This window comes from Columba livia, chromosome Z, assembly GCF_036013475.1.
Source record: "Columba livia isolate bColLiv1 breed racing homer chromosome Z, bColLiv1.pat.W.v2, whole genome shotgun sequence".
Classification (NCBI taxonomy): domain Eukaryota; kingdom Metazoa; phylum Chordata; class Aves; order Columbiformes; family Columbidae; genus Columba; species Columba livia.
The window spans coordinates 51,572,661-51,588,528 of record NC_088642.1 but is presented as its reverse complement, the minus strand read 5'-3'; the positions used below and the strand labels follow the sequence as shown (position 1 = coordinate 51,588,528).

Here is a 15,868-nt window from a genome sequence, read left to right as displayed (position 1 = left end):
AGCACCGGACTTTCTAGAAGGCAAAAATGTGTTACAAAGATGCTGTTCTGTCATGCTTCATATTCATACAGCATAACAGTGTATCTGGCCCACTAATTCTTTGTCATTGAGTACCCAAAAATGGGTTTTGTAGAACACTCCATCATATACTGGGATAGCTTGGACAATTATTTTGAAAAATCATCTAGACAGTGCTCTTTTGAAAATCATCTTGGATCTCCTTTTGAGAACCTTTGTAAGGAAGAAAAAGAGAACAGATCACACATTTTGAATTCTGACAGGAATTCCTTCCTTCAGGACCTCTGTGCCACATTTTTCCCACCTCTCCAATGTCACTGAAATGATAACATATTTTCATTAGGTGGAGACCCATTGTTCCTTGTACTTGTAAAGTAATTATTTTAATATATCTCAGGAAAGATAAAGCTCATACAATTAATATTTGGTTACACAAGTAGGCACAGAGTAGGGCCTGATTTTACAGGACATGAATTCTAAGGAGCTATGTTCTGTTTATGCAGATCCATAATTCCCTGTGGACCATTAACTCTTAATAGTTATCATTCATTTTTAAGCCAATTTTTTGAGAAATACAGTTTGAACTTCTAGACATCTCAAATCACAATGTTTTTTTAACACCATAGTCACACTATGGAAATATTTTGAACTACTACACTTTAAGTAGGATTAGTGTCCAGCCTTTTTGCTTGTAGAACATGTTCCTCTGAATTTGAAAGTCCTCCTGTAACTTGGATACTGGTTTGGCCATGCCTGACCAGGGTGGTTAGCTGTGGCCAGTGGTTGATAACTGCAGTGACGAGATAGTTCTAACTTGTGTACCAGCTGGAAGAGGCTATGTGACAACATCCTTAAAGTTCAGTGGTCCTTGCCTCCTCTTTTGCACACCAAGAAAATATTTATGACTCAAGTGTCTGCATCCCTGTGTGGTGCAATTCTACCATCTAGGAACAGCAGAGAATTAATATTTCTATTTAGGAAAGAAGAGGTCTTACAGTAACAGATGGGCTAGTCTCATAATCTGATGTTGTGAATTAAACCAGACAGGCCTTTTTCCCCTTCCCCTTCTCTAGCAGTTCTACTACCCTAGCAGCAGCCTCCTAAGTCCTCTTGTGTTTGTGGAACTCTTGGGACTTGACAGCACGAGAATGGTGTACTTTTCCACAAGCAATTTGAGGTTCCCAATGTATGTTTCAGAAAAAACTCCGTCTTTATCTGAGAATTTTCCAGGCAAACCCAGCATGAAAAGCAGCTGTATAAGGACTTTGGACTCTTGAATTGTGTGTTTGAATCAGTTGCCTAGGAGAGAATGATTAAGAGTTGATGAAACACTTAATTGAGATCCTTTGTACATGTAAACATGTATCTACTGAATTAAATTAGTTCTTCAGAGAAACAGCACTGTTATTAGAGCAGAACGAAAATTGTGGCAAAATAATGCCATGAATATTCATATGAGTTTTTCAATGAATTCACTTTAACTCTGCTTTTCCCCTGTGAGTGTTTACTTTCTACTCCTGACTAATGAAGGTTTATTCTCTAGTGCATCAGTGAATTTTAAATGATTTTCAGAAAATATTCAGGAAAAACAAATTTTTGAATTTGTGATATCATTATTGGCAAAGGAAAGGTTGTGTTAAATCAAGTACAGAGAAGGACTGTTCTGGGTTGTGCTGCTTTATCTAAGCAGAGGATCTGTATGCATACATACTTCAAATTAATGTCAAATATGCACAACAAGTAAATGAATGATTAATGGTAAAATTTTTTACTCATAGATCATTATCCTCTTGCATAGAATTTCTTCACAGAAAAAGGCAGAAAACTAATTACTACATTCACATTTATTCTCCCTGTTTTATCATCTAACGTGCTGTGTATTTTCATAGAAAACAGAGAATTTCCATTTGTCATTCCCATTAGTGACAATGAGGTATTTATTTGCCTCAAAGGGTCAAGCAGAATTGCTGCATTAAATGGACAGAGAAAGCCTCTTTTGTGCTTATTTAACTTACAGAGACAGTTTTTCCAAAAAAAGAGTATAAAATTCCTGACCCAGTCAGGTAATATGGTGGCACTGAGACATACTAGCTTTGGATCTAGCTCCAAACTTTCTCAAAGATGAGTGAAGTTTAGATCCAAGGTTTTGGTTTGGCCCATGACAGATAAAACTACAGAGCTGGAAAAGGAACTGGAACTTCTCAGACCTTTGGTCACAGTTCTAGTTCAGGCCCATGTTTGGCAGGTAAATTCTGTCCTAATTAGAAATACTACAATCAAAAATGGTTGTAGGTTTGCTATTTATTTCCTTTTGCTACCACAACCCTCCCCCCCCCCCCAAAAAAAAAAAAAAAAAAATCAAATGAAATTGCAGTATTGTTTTGCTGTTAAAGGCAAAAGACTGGCTATCCTCCAAGTGTCAGTCTTCATAGAGCAATTTATCAGCACACTGCCAGCTTTAGCATGGCAGCAGAAGATTACAAAAGAACACAAGGGAATCAAAGAGTAAAGCAAATGTAAAGCTTGTGCAAATTTCAGTTCCCATTGCTATCTAGTTTGTAAAGGAAGTAAAATATCACATCAATTCATGTTTCAGCAACACAAATAAAATGTATTGTAACATGCAGAATGCTAAAAACCACACATTATAGCAAAATTTTTGAATTGTATATATGATTATAAGATAAAAAGAAATAATCTCAAGAAAGAAAATTAAGTCAGGACAATTGGCAGAGGAAAGAAATCTACTTCCAGTCTTTTGAAGTAATGTCTGAATTTATTTCAGTTGCTGCATAAGAATATATTGGTACCTTAAACTACCCTTAATATAGAAGTATTTCTGGTTTTAATATTTTGTCTTAATTTTTCTAAAATTATGAAGACATTTGATCTTCATCTGAGAGAGTGATTTTTGTGCTGCACTGTTTTCAGTGTGTCAAGGAGAATTTTGTGGGATATGCCCTTCAGTCTGGAAGAATAGCAAGGCTGTTGACTTTACAGGGACAAGCATTCCCCTTTGCCCCCTGCTCTATCTGCCAGCAAGAAGCTGGAGATGGTTTGTTGTGACAATAAGGTGTAAAAAACCAGTAGGTCAGTAGAAAGACAGACTTGGACTATGGAGAAATAGAGTGGTAAATGGTATCTGTTACCCAGACATCTTTTTTTTCTCTTCATTATGACTATTCTGCATCTGTTTTCTATGTGAATCAGGGTTCTTTCCTACAGGGGCATCTATGGCACCCCAGCTAAATGTTGTTCCCATACTGCATTTTCTGTTCTGTACAAGTGGGAAGGACAATACTAACTGAATTTGCAGTTGGTATTCTTTTATTTTGCTGCAGAAAAATGTGCAATACTGAAGGTGGAGGAATGGTAACCCACTATAGAAAGCTGGAGAGATTTCTCACTACCAGCCCTGAGGCATTTCAAGCATTTCATTTTTTAACTGCCATAAACTGACAAATATAGAAGATGGATCACAATGCAATATACACCTAGGAGGAAAATGAAGCAAGACATGAAATTATCGATATCAACCATGGTAGGGCAGGTAGCAAGGCAGAACTACTATATAGGCTGAGAGTCTGCACCTGTAAATTCAAAAATAATTGAAATTACAGGCAGCAACCAAACAAAGAACACCTGATGATCAACAGTCCAGTATATCTTTAATAACAATTAGATGCTTCAATTCAGCTAAGAGTTAAGTAGCACTATTCCTCGTTCAGAAGGTCAGAATTAATAAAAAACAATTAAAGTGTATAATTCTTGTTAATGTCATGGGGGATCTGTGAAATCTAGAAGGAAAAAAAATAGTGTGCAATGCCCACTCTATAAAAAACAGTGATTCCTACTGTGTTGTATTCTTCAGGCACAAGAAAAAAAAATGAAGGTTATAAAGGAAATAAAGGCTGGAACTCTTACATCTCTTTTTTATGGAGCAAAGTTAGTGATAACACATAATCCAGATTATTTATTCCAGATGTTACGAATGCACAGTGGTATGAAACCCAGAACAGACTGGTAAATTATGTGCTGCTTTAGAAATTGGAGTTTAAATGATCTGACCTTCAGCTTTATGAATTGATTTCTGTCTGTTCCAAGTTCAAGGAATTTGATGACAGAATTCAAACAAAGATGTGTACATGTGAACTGCATACCAATTAACTAATGCAATTTTGTAAGAATTAAAGGCTTTAAAACTTTTAGTAACTGCTACACATTGGAGATTTTGGACAAACATAATAGTCTGAAAATGACTCAGAAGCAAATTTATTTGCCCAGTATTTGGAACAACACTAGAGTTCCTAAAGAAAAAGATTCTGCATTACTAAAATAAGAATTAATTGCAACTGTGGAATGATTTAAAAATTGAGTACCTTTATTCTTCCTAATGAAATTTAGCAATTATTTTTTCAAACATAGCTGAAATAACTTAGGAAGTTAAGTCACTTATTTGAAAAAAAAATTCAAATGGTGATGTGTGTGTATCCTATCTGAAATGTTTCTGTTCTTTGGACTGTGTTCCATTTTAACAAACACATTTTGAAACACTGGCAGGGATTAAGAATGTAGTCACACTTTTTTTTTTTTGCAAACCCTGTTTAGATATTCTCCATACTCACTCTTCTGTTCTGTGTTGCATTTTACATCTTGATGTGTGAATTAAAGCACTGAAATGTGTTTTTTTTAAAAAAAATCCTCCAGCTGGAAAAAGGAGATAATATGGGAGACACCAAACAGGTTGAGTGCTTCAGATAGGTTTCAGTTTTAGAGCAAAAAGATTGCATTAGCAGTTAAAAAATAAATATGTGGTGACAGACAGCTGCAGTGCTCTTCAAAAGAAAACAGCTCCTATGAGAGTTTGCCAAACTGCTCCTGTACATCAAGATAATTAAGCCAAAGTGTTGAAGTCTGGCTATTGAATTCCAACCCCCCTCTGTTTTTAGAAACATGTTAGAACAAAATTCTAACTTGATGCTTTCTACTTACCTGTTCTTATCTCATTTACAGGAATTCCCAGATTCTCTGAAAGAACAGACCTATCTGAAAGAATGGCAAGTGTCCAATACATTGATACAAACCATTCCAGCTTACATTGCATTATTTCAAGATCTGAGAGTACTGGAGCTGTCAAAAAATCAAATCAGCCATCTCCCAGTGGAAATTGGTAAGTTGGTTCAAGATACTCAGCTATTTATACACCATTTAACTAAATCACAGGAAAATGAGCATTCATGGATATTGTTATTCATTTACTGATAATTGTCCTCTCACTTGTTTGCAGTGAACAGTCCCCTCTAAATTTTTACAGCTCTCTGGCTGTAACTATACTCGTAAAATTTTATGCGATACCACGTGTGTAGTACGGCTCCAACATGGGAAAAAACTGACCCATTTTGTTATCTGACTGTAAGATAGATATTGCTTGTATTCAAGTAGATGAAGAGTTCTTCTGCAGAGCAAGTGGTGTTTTATGTTTCTTACCGGTCAAGAAAAACAGAAGTATTATGGAATTATAAACCTCAAACAATATGAATTTAAACGCAATATTGTGGTAAAAAGAAATCAAAAATATAATGTTGCATAAAATCCATCTTTTGAATTTTATAATGAGTACACTAATGATCCCCACTTAATAAAGTGGGGATTTAATAATCCAACATGAAATCAGGCTTTTTAGAGAAACAAATCCTTAATGCATGCATACTTTGGTGTTTGGTATTTTAAGCTACACGACAACAAGAATTTCAGTGTTTGGCTCCTTATGGTTTTTGATTTTACAATATAAAAAGCCTGTTTGAAAGATTGTAATGGTTTGAGCAGGGTTTACTGACCTTACAAGGAAGAGAGTTGCTGTAACGGGTGGTATCTTTCAGAACTGAAAAAACTGGGTCCACTATGAGGCCTCTATATTTGAGTCCACGCACACAGGCATACTAACACTTCAGTCTTTGTTTTTAAATGCAGTAGTCCTAAGATTTCCCCATGATTGGTATTCCTAACGTACACTAAGAGCTAAGAACCTTCAAAATAAGATAAAGACTAAAACCTCCACCTCTGTGGTTATCTTAGCTTTAACTAAGAGAAATAGGGAGAGACCACCAAAACACAGAAATCAGTGCTAGACTTTTCTACTATTTTTTACTCTTTTTCTACTCTATTAGTAGAGTAATACCAATGCTTTTGATTTACTTACGTTCTATTTTACACAGAAAATTTCCCACTGATAGAGATATATTTTATAGTTTCAAATTGTCAGCTAAATACACTAACAATTCATAAACAGGATGCAAGCAGAAGATAATGGACATAAAGAGTGATGTTTTGTCAGCACTTTGACTGTGGAATTCAGATGGGTCAATGAGTTCAGTGGATGAACACTTTCTGTCAGGTGGTGTGGACAAAAAGGGAAAGGACATAGTTCCCATCTGGAGGCTACCCTAAACTATTAAACATAAAGTTATAAGGTGTGGCTGCTTAACAACTGAGGCAGGTAAAGGCTAAGAAAGTTTTTTGCATTCTTCTTGTAATATTATGGATCGTTAATGAAAATGATCCCCAATAAAAAATGATTATGAACGCTAATAAATTCTGTTTTCAGAATAAAGGCATAAAATTAGATTATTCAAGCATAACCAATTCTCTTTAGAGGGTAATACAGAGGCCATATCAGAGTTTTCTTGGGGAACAAGGAAGAAAATTTCAAATGCTTTTAGTAGCAATCACTGTTCTTTCAATTGTGTTTAAATGATGTGATTTCTGCTCATCAGTAATTTTCACATTATTCCCATTTATTGACTTTCCCTCCAATATGCTCATCCCTCTGTCTTATATCCAAGATGCTGCTTTCTCCCTTTCAGTGTTTTTGTTGCTGCTTTTCTATGTAAATGTTTGACTTGAAAGCCCAGTGAATATTAGAAAACTGTACTGTAGGTCCTGACTCAGACACAGTGTTAACAGCGCTCACCATCCTCCTCTTAACAAGGACCTCTTGTTCAGAATTTTTTTTTTCAACAGTCATTAAATGAGAGTGGGCATGACTGTACTGAACACTCATCTGGAGAAACCTGGATTTCATTCTTCCTTGCTGAGACACTGCATAACCAAATTAACAAATTTGGTTAGGCATAGATGCTGTTTATACAACAATTCTACATCACAGAAGTGATTCTCGCCTATCCAGACAAATACACAGATTCACTGATGGCATTTAAAAAGAAATTATATAAAGAAGCCACTCCAGGATGTGTAACTGAACTGTTCAGCCCTTTTTTTTGGTCAAAACTGCTTAATGATTTTCAGTCTTACTGAATGTCCTGTGTTGATAGTCTACCTGCTAGTAATGCAGTGTGGAGCTGCACTTGTTGTTATGGCATAAATTACAGAGAAGTTTTTAGCTCAATTTGTATATGCTCTCTTTGTTGACATGCAAGGTGGTATGCTTGCAATTGGCCCGGCTGTTATTTAATGTACTATATATGCATAGACACTAATATGTGTTGGAAATGTTCATTGTTTTAATAAGACATTACTATGAAAGGTCTTGGATATTTTGAAGTATTTGAGTGCTGCTTCAAAACAAAACCTTTCACACTTTAGTCATCTAGCTACTAGATAATCGCAGGGCAAATAATCCATGTGGATTTGGTTTGGGAGCTCTATCTAAGGAAGGAGTGATCAGAAGATAAGGTCTCTGGAAAGGTTAAGTGCTGGGGTATTCATCATTTTGTGTTCTGTTTACAAAACAGCAGCAAGTAGGTAAATATCACAGCTAAAACATACTTCAGGGTAATGACAGATGGTTGAAGTTGGCAGTGACACTCATGCAGTTGAGTCTTTAATCTTCAGATGGAATTGAAGCCAAGTTTAGACCAACAAATCATCCAGCAGAAGATAAACTGCTTAGCCATGTTTGGACTGCTTTTGGTTCTCAGAAGAGGGCATTAAAGGTATGAGAACAGGAGAGAATATTTTCAGTGAAAAAAAGTATTGCTACAGTAGCCATCTCTGGACTAAAATACTTGCAGAAACTGAAGTTCATGTTCCTGTTTTGCCTGATTTAGAAGGGAATGCTCTACTCTGAATCAGAGAGAAGTCAGACATGAATCCATTGTCAGATATTTCAAATCACACTCTTTGCTATAATCACTTATGCACTTGAGCAGATCAAATTTATTTCAAAAGACAAATGAGAATACTTTTGATTTTATTATTTTTGTGGAGCATCTAATAATTTTATGGGAAACAACTAAACAAAAACGGAGAAAACTGAAAAATGGAGTTGCTGTCTGTCTCAAAGTTGTCAGATTTGGTTTTCCCAGGAATTACAGAAAAAATCATGGGCTGTAGATAAGGGATTTTATTTGACAATGGCTTCTGGTTGAGTTTGCAGCCCTGGCTCTGACTGCATGTCTGCAGTGCAGCTGCTGTATATTAGTTAGTGCTAGGACACTAGTAATTGGTATAATTGAAAATATCCAGTGGAACAGATCCCTGTATTCACCTAGGAAGTAGTGAAATGCATTTTCGTGTGATCCCAAAGCTTTTGTGCTTGGATGGGATCGTAAGGCTACATCAGGATTTTCTGTTGTACAATTTATTCATGAAACACATCAAAGACCTGTTAATAAAGTTTTTGTACCTCTTTATGTTCTCTCACATTTTTGATATGCCAGATGTTTAAGTGGAAAAACAACTGTGTTCTTGAGACATAGTTTAATAAGAAATCACAAGGATTTTTTTGTCTTCTAACCTCACAGTATAAAATTTCATTTGTGCACACCATTAATCTAATTTCCTAGAACTCGGAGGGGAAAACTATAAGTAATACAGTTTTAAATGACTTCTTGATACATAAAATAGCTTTTTCTATTAATGAGATTCCCAGTGTGCTGATGTGTGAGTTTCCAAGAAGAAAATACATATTCTCAGTTTAAATGCAGTCTAGTTCTGAGGAGTTGCAGACTCATCTTTTTACCCTTGCCTTTTATTAAGTATATTCTCCATTTGAAGGGGAAGTATTAAATACCTCTGTTGCAAGTTGACTGTTTTTAGGAAGATGCCAGTTTCTTTAAGGCTAGCTACCCAAATTATGGCTTTCTTGTACTGGAACAGCTGGTAGGCTTCTCAAAATTTAATCCTTCGTTAGTGCATCACAAAAGTACAAAACTGTAATTATTATTGGACCAACTAGAGAGGAAATAATATTTTTTATGCTTTTGCTTAAGCTATCAAAATGGGAATATTGTATTAAAATGTAATACAAACATACTGCTTTAACAAATTTCAACATTATTGGATCTTGTAAAGGCCTGTACTTTATTAAGCTGAATCTCTTAAAGGATTTTAAACAGTGCCACTGGGTACTGAGCTCAGACTGTAAACACTGTTATGGAAATTACTCATTACATAAATTATTTTTGCCTAAAGATTCATATCTATTGACTTTGTCATATACTACTCCGTTTCCCCCAAAATAAGACAGGGTCTTACATTAATTTTTGCTTCAAAACTTATTACTTTTTTATGTGTATAGCTGCCTGGACACTATTTAAATTGACTTTTAAAATGAACTGTAACTAGGGCTTATTTTTGGAGTAGGGCTTATATTTTGAGCATCCTCAAAAATCCTGAAAAAACATGCTAGGGCTTATTTTCCAGGTAGGTCTTATTTTTGGGGAAACACGGTACACTATATGTAACAATGCTAGAACATGCTCCTACACAGAGCACACTGGTATTAGCAAACTGTCGTTTATTTCTCAGGCTTAAGTTGGGTCATGGTGGGAATGTTGGAGGCTATGTACACCATTCTGGCTATGATGGAAAAGTTTTATACAAGAAGAAGCTTTTTCAGTTTCCAAGGGGATAAAAACGTATTGTTCTATCTTTCTCAAACAGTTTACTCCATGTTTATTTCTGATGCTTGGAAAGTGTTTTCCAGGCTGGAGACTGAGCTTATACTCTACTTTGCCCTTGGGAGATACATCCTCTTTCAGGGATCCTCAGGGAGATTAGAGTTCATGCTTCAGTTTATCCACCCACACGAAAAAAGGAAGCAAGTTACTTTTCTATAGAATTTCTGATCTACCAAAATATCATTAGCTCATTGCATTTTTCTTTTCATTCTCAGTTCTTTCAGTAGACTCTTACCTTACTTTTTTTTTCCTCTTAGGCATCTCTCTACCATTCAGCCCACAGGAACTTCTTAATGTTTTTCTAGCTCTGTTTTGCTACACAAATACATTCTTTATGTGTTTTTTTTTTTTTTTTTTAATTGCATATCTGAAGGTTGGCTAAAGAATGAAATTATACTAGCTCAGGGTCAATCTGCTACTATGCTACAGCTTCTACAGGCCCTGTGGGTAAAAAAGGTTTTGCAACTCTGTTATGCAAAAGAAGTTCAGCAAGTCTTCATCTTTGTTTTGCTTGGATACTTTGACAGAAAAAAAAAAAAAGAAAAGTGCTCACTGTTACCTGTAAGCTTGAAATTAATTATCTCCTTTCAGATAAATCGTAGTCAATGTCAATCAATCAGTAGAGATGATTGGAGAAAAGAGATTATTTGTCATGGCCCATAGGAAGCTACTATCAGATTATTGTAAATCAATGCAAAAATTTGCTTTGCGTTTAACTCCAGTTTATACAAGTGGATCTGCATTTGCATTGAATGGGATCCTTAGATAATAAAGGCTCTCTGTAACATTATCGGTATTTTGTCTTTGACACCTTGTTAGAAGCACTAATGTAGTTTTGTCTAAATAGTGAAGTTGCATTTGCCCTCATAAATTATAGAGTTTAATTACTGTTTTATTTTTTAAAATAATGAATTAAAAATTTAAACTGGGAATAAATGCTGTCTTAGGCAACAACAACTATGGCACTGCAGCTCCCACTTAAAAATAAAATATTCTTAGTTGTGAAACTGCCAGGGAAGCCATGGATTTCATTACTGCTTTTACTGCCTCTCTGTGGAAAACACAGATATGTTAGTTGTTTAACTCCCTAATTTGCATGTTTTATAGAACTGAAAATTCACTGCCATTAAACATAGTTAACAACAGTGTTGTAACAGCACCAATTTTACTATTACTGCTTTTAATTGAGAAGCTGTGCTTGAGTATTATTTGAAAGTATAGGTGGCAGGTGTGGTGGTCAAATCCTACTCTACCTTTGTGCAGCTGTGAAGGGGGTATCACCTCCTCCGTCCCCTCCTAAGGCTGCCTCAATGGCTGTATTGCATGCTTATTTAACCTAGTGGTGGCTGGGCACCACAACTAAGAGAGCAGAGAACTTCTGCACTCAGAAGGTATAAATAAGCTCCTAAATACAGATTACAGGGTAGTGAAAGTAGTTCAAACTGTCTCACCATCCTTCTTACACCCCTAGCCTCCAGCTGTTATTGCAATAAAATCCAAATGTAATTTAGGGAGTCATAGCTCCCCAGTTTTGCACTCGTGTGAAGATACTTAGATTTGAGAATCTTGAATTGCCATGAGTGTTGTCATATTTGCACTCTTTCTCTGACAAAAATAGCATAGCGACCTTGTTTAACAGGTCTAGGTGAAAAGGAAAGTGACAGTCTTACTCCTTTCATCTGAGAAAGGAAAAAATCTCAGTCTGTAACCTGGATTACCATTCAGGTAACTCATATAATCTAATTCTATCTTTGTATAGATTGTTGCTTGTAAGAACTTTAAACAGTTTTTTAGAAGAAGGAGTAATTAGAAGCATGGAAGTGAATGGAAAGTGGCTTGTAATTCAAAATTTCTAAAGGAAAAACAAGTTGTGCCCAACTAGTTAGGTTTCTGTCTTTCTTTTGCAAAGATGACTGAGGTCAAAGTAGTAGATCTTATCTGTCTGGCATCCCATAAAACATTTGATACACTGAACTATGGAAAATCAATGTTTGAAACTAAGGAAATTGACTTTGATGCAACAACTGTGAAAACAAGCAAAGGACTTGCTAAAGCAGAGGCAACAAGGCACTCATTTGAAAAGGGAAATTATCCATCAGGAGAAAGATCACTTGTGGAGTTTCTCAAGGATCAGTGCTGAGTTTATTTTTCAACTGTTTTGAGGAACTGGGCTACTGAAATTTTCTACTGACAAAGTCTGGGTGTTCAAGATCATGTATGTAACTTGTGCATCAAGGCATGAGCTCGTTAAGGCAAATAGTTGAAGAAATGAAATTCCTAACCTAAGAGTCATAGAAGAACAATCCAGTATGATGCGTACATAAAGTTGTAGTCACCCAGATTCAAGAAAAGTTATTTCAGGTGGGAACAGATGCCAAAGAAGTCTCTTAGGACCAATGGAGGAGGGGAGTTTTTATTTCTTTAGTGGAGAATAGAAGAATCGGCTTATTCAGGCTAGTAAAATAAATTCTGATATGTCTGCTACCTATGAAAACATCAGAAAAGTAAAAAGCAGGGAAAGAGAAGAGCTATTTAAAAATAAAATTGGCAAAATATGAATAAATTCAGATTAGCAGACCAAAGACCATTCAAAATCATGAAAAGGATGAACTCTGTAACTTTGTTTTTCCACAAGAGCAGTGGATGTTAAAAGACAAACTACAGGATGGAAGGTGATAAATCAAAAAATGGAATTATGTGAAGTGGTGGTGGAAGGGTTTTTTCCAGGAGCTCTTGGTAAGCCCTATGTGTGTCTTGTGGACCTAGAGGGAGGGTTAATGCTTGACTGCTGCTCAGCTGTCAGGTGTCATAAATTAATCCACTGCAGAGCCCAGAGGCAAAAAAGCAACCATTACAGAGAATTGCAAGAGATTGCTCCCCAAAGGCAGATCTTGGTAAACTGTATCTCACATATCTCTGTTGTCCTGCGTTTGCTACCAGAATTAAATTAATTTATAAGACTAATGGCTTTTCCCAGTAATTTTCATAATCTTAGCCACAGTAGCTGCTATCAATTGACTCTAGATTCTGTAGTGCACTTCTGTCAGATGAGAGATTATGTATTGCAAGAAAAAATGTGATACATCTTCTACTTAGTTGCTTTCTCATACCTGCAAGCTGGGACAAACCATATTATAAACACTGACCTACATGTTAGAAACTGTGAGAGGAGAAAAAGCTTGAAAAGCCATGATTTCAGAAGGCAGGAAAGTCAGAAGGGGAAGGTGTGCTTTTCTATGCCACTCTGCCTAGAAATCCAGAAAGTCTACTAAAGGTTTGTGATTTTTTTTTTTCTTTTGGTAGGCAATTCTGCTCCATGTCTCCCAGTTATGCACTGGAGATGCATCATCTGACCAGAGTTAGACAAGAGCACGACTAGGATGCTGTTGACACTAGATGCCTTGTGTATGTTAGTTCTTCAACTGCTAATGGAGCTGAGAGGTAGAAATGCCAGTGGCTGAAGTGTTACCAAATACTTCTGTTGTGGGTTAACACTCCTAGGCAGCTAAGCCTCACACAGCTTGCCCAGACCCCCACAGCTATTTGTTCAACCTCACACAGCAGGATGGGGAGAGAATTGGAAGGGCTGAAAAAACTTGTGCATCAGGATGAAGACAGTTTCATAAGTGAAGAAAAACAAGCAAGCAAGAAAAAAGACAAACAAGTGATGCAAAAGCAATCATGCAGCAGCAGCTGAACAATGCCCAGCCAGTCCCTGAGCAATACCCACCTTGGAAAACTCCCCACATTTCTCCCCTGCCTCCAGCTTTTAATCCTGAATATGACGTTATATGCTATAGTATATTCCTTTGGTCAATTTGGGGCCAACGTCTTGGCCCTGTCCCCTCCCTGTCTCTTGTCCACCCCTAGCTAACTCATTTGGACAGCAGAGTAAGAGAGAAGGCCTTCAAGTTGAACAAACGCTGCTCAGCAATGGTGAAAACACTGGTGTGCTATCACCCCTACTTGGTGACAAATCAAAAATGTAACACCATATAGACTGTTAAGGAGAAAATTAACTCCATTCCAGACAGACTCAGTACAGTAACCCAATGTTAAAAGAAAAGACAAAGTATTCCAGTGCTAATGAGTAAGTAGTTCCTTTTTCATTCCAATAGGATTTGCTCTCCTTCACTGAGAGATTAATTGGATGAGGAATTAATTTGTCCTTCTCTGATTCTCTATTTTGTTTTAAGGCATTTCCACTTCAGTTATTATTTTGTTGCAATGAAGTGTTAAGTTGATGTTTGTGCTACTTAGCATGTAATGTAATACCTTCTGTTGTCTATAATGTGATATTAAACCTGGTGAGGCTTCATCATAGGTAGGCTAAGCTCTGATTACTTTTATGGGCTTAAAAGTCTGGAAGCAAGTATTTCACACATTAACACCATCAAGTTGCTTCCACTACTCTCTTGCACCAGCCCCAAAGACCCTTGTGGGATAGTAGTGTACTGCCAAAACATTGCCTGTTTTAGTCTTACAGAAAATTTTGCTTCTGATATTTTGACTAAAAACAGCACTTCACAGTGACTAAGAAAGACAATCCTAAAAGGATACCATCTCAATTTCTGTTTCTGATAGAGCTAAAACTGGGAGGAAGCTGACAGAAAGTTTCTATATTTTCCTCTGTTGCAACCTGCAGAGATTAATATAAGGGAGTTTTTACCATATACATCTTGTCTGCCACCTGTGAGAAAGATTTGGGTGGTCCAGCCACCATTTGAAGACAATATTGTGTCCAAGGGAGACTCTGCAGTTTATGTAAAATGCTGTGTGATTTCATGGCTGCTAGTATCGGCCATCAAACTGCATGCCTTTGCCCCTGACAAAATCAGTTTCTAAGGGAGAAAACATGGGACTTTCAGTTCTCTGTGTTGCTTCTCTGTCCTTTTCTGTGGAAGCACCATCTGGCCTCTGGTAAGGATTTCCACAGATTGCAAATGATGACCAGCTCTAAAACAACTTTTGCTTTGAAGAGAGTTTAACGAAGTGTTAGTTCCTTAAGGATAAGCTGTTTTGAACACTTGAGATGTACTCTAGAGAGATTCTCTGCAGTGTCATTCAAATAACATGAAAGACCAGATTGTTTAAAAAAAATAATTGAGAAGAGAAGAGAAGAGAAGAGAAGAGAAGAGAAGAGAAGAGAAGAGAAGAGAAGAGAAGAGAGAGAGAAGAGAAGAGAAAGAGAAGAGAAAGAGAAGAGAATGAATCTCTCATATGTCTTGTCTTGGTTAGCCAATATATAGTCTCCTTTGAGAACCTGTTGACACAAGATGCTGTTCTCTCTCGATTTCCAACTGCTGCATTGCATTTAATTTTCTTGCTGCTGCTTTTCCTTGTGAATGCTGTACTCTGCCACTGGCTAGAGGGGAATATTGCAGGAATATCACAGATCTGAGGGAAATTTTACAAATTATGGCAAGGTGAGTGGTACAGCTGATACACTTGAGAGAATGGATGCCACCCATGGGGACCTTGACAGACTTGAGGAGTGGGCCCATGTGAACCTTGGGAAAGTCAACAAGGCCAAATGCAAGGTCCTGCACCTGGGCTGGGGCAATCCCCAGTATCAACACAAACTGGACGATGAACAAGTTGAGAGTAGCCTCACACGGAAGGACTTGGGGATACCGGTGAATGACAAATTAGATATGAGCTGGCAACATGTACTTGCATCCCAGAAAGCCAACCATATTCTTGGTTGTATCAAAAGGAAGGTGGGCAGCGGGTCAAGGAAGTACCTCTCCCCTTACACTCCATGTTTATGAGACTCCACCTGGAGTACTGCGTCCACTTCTGGCGTCCCCAGTACAAGAAAGACATGGACATTTTGTAACAGGTCATGAGAAGGGCCATGTAAATGGTCAGAGGGATGGAAAACTTTCCTATGAAGAAAGGCTGAGGGGGTTTGGGTTGTTCATCCTGGA

At 36.9% G+C, this 15,868-nt stretch overlaps 1 protein-coding gene across 2 annotated transcripts in view; it reads left to right on the top strand.

Moving 5' to 3' along the window:
* LRRC2 (leucine rich repeat containing 2) overlaps positions 1-15,868 on the top strand; it is a 71,927-nt gene that overhangs the window by 22,185 nt on the left and 33,874 nt on the right. For both annotated transcript variants that reach the window (XM_021293198.2, XM_065045790.1), the window contains one exon: positions 5,032-5,188. In XM_021293198.2, coding sequence (XP_021148873.2) covers positions 5,032-5,188 — 157 coding nt within the window. The remainder of the gene's footprint in view (positions 1-5,031; positions 5,189-15,868) is intronic.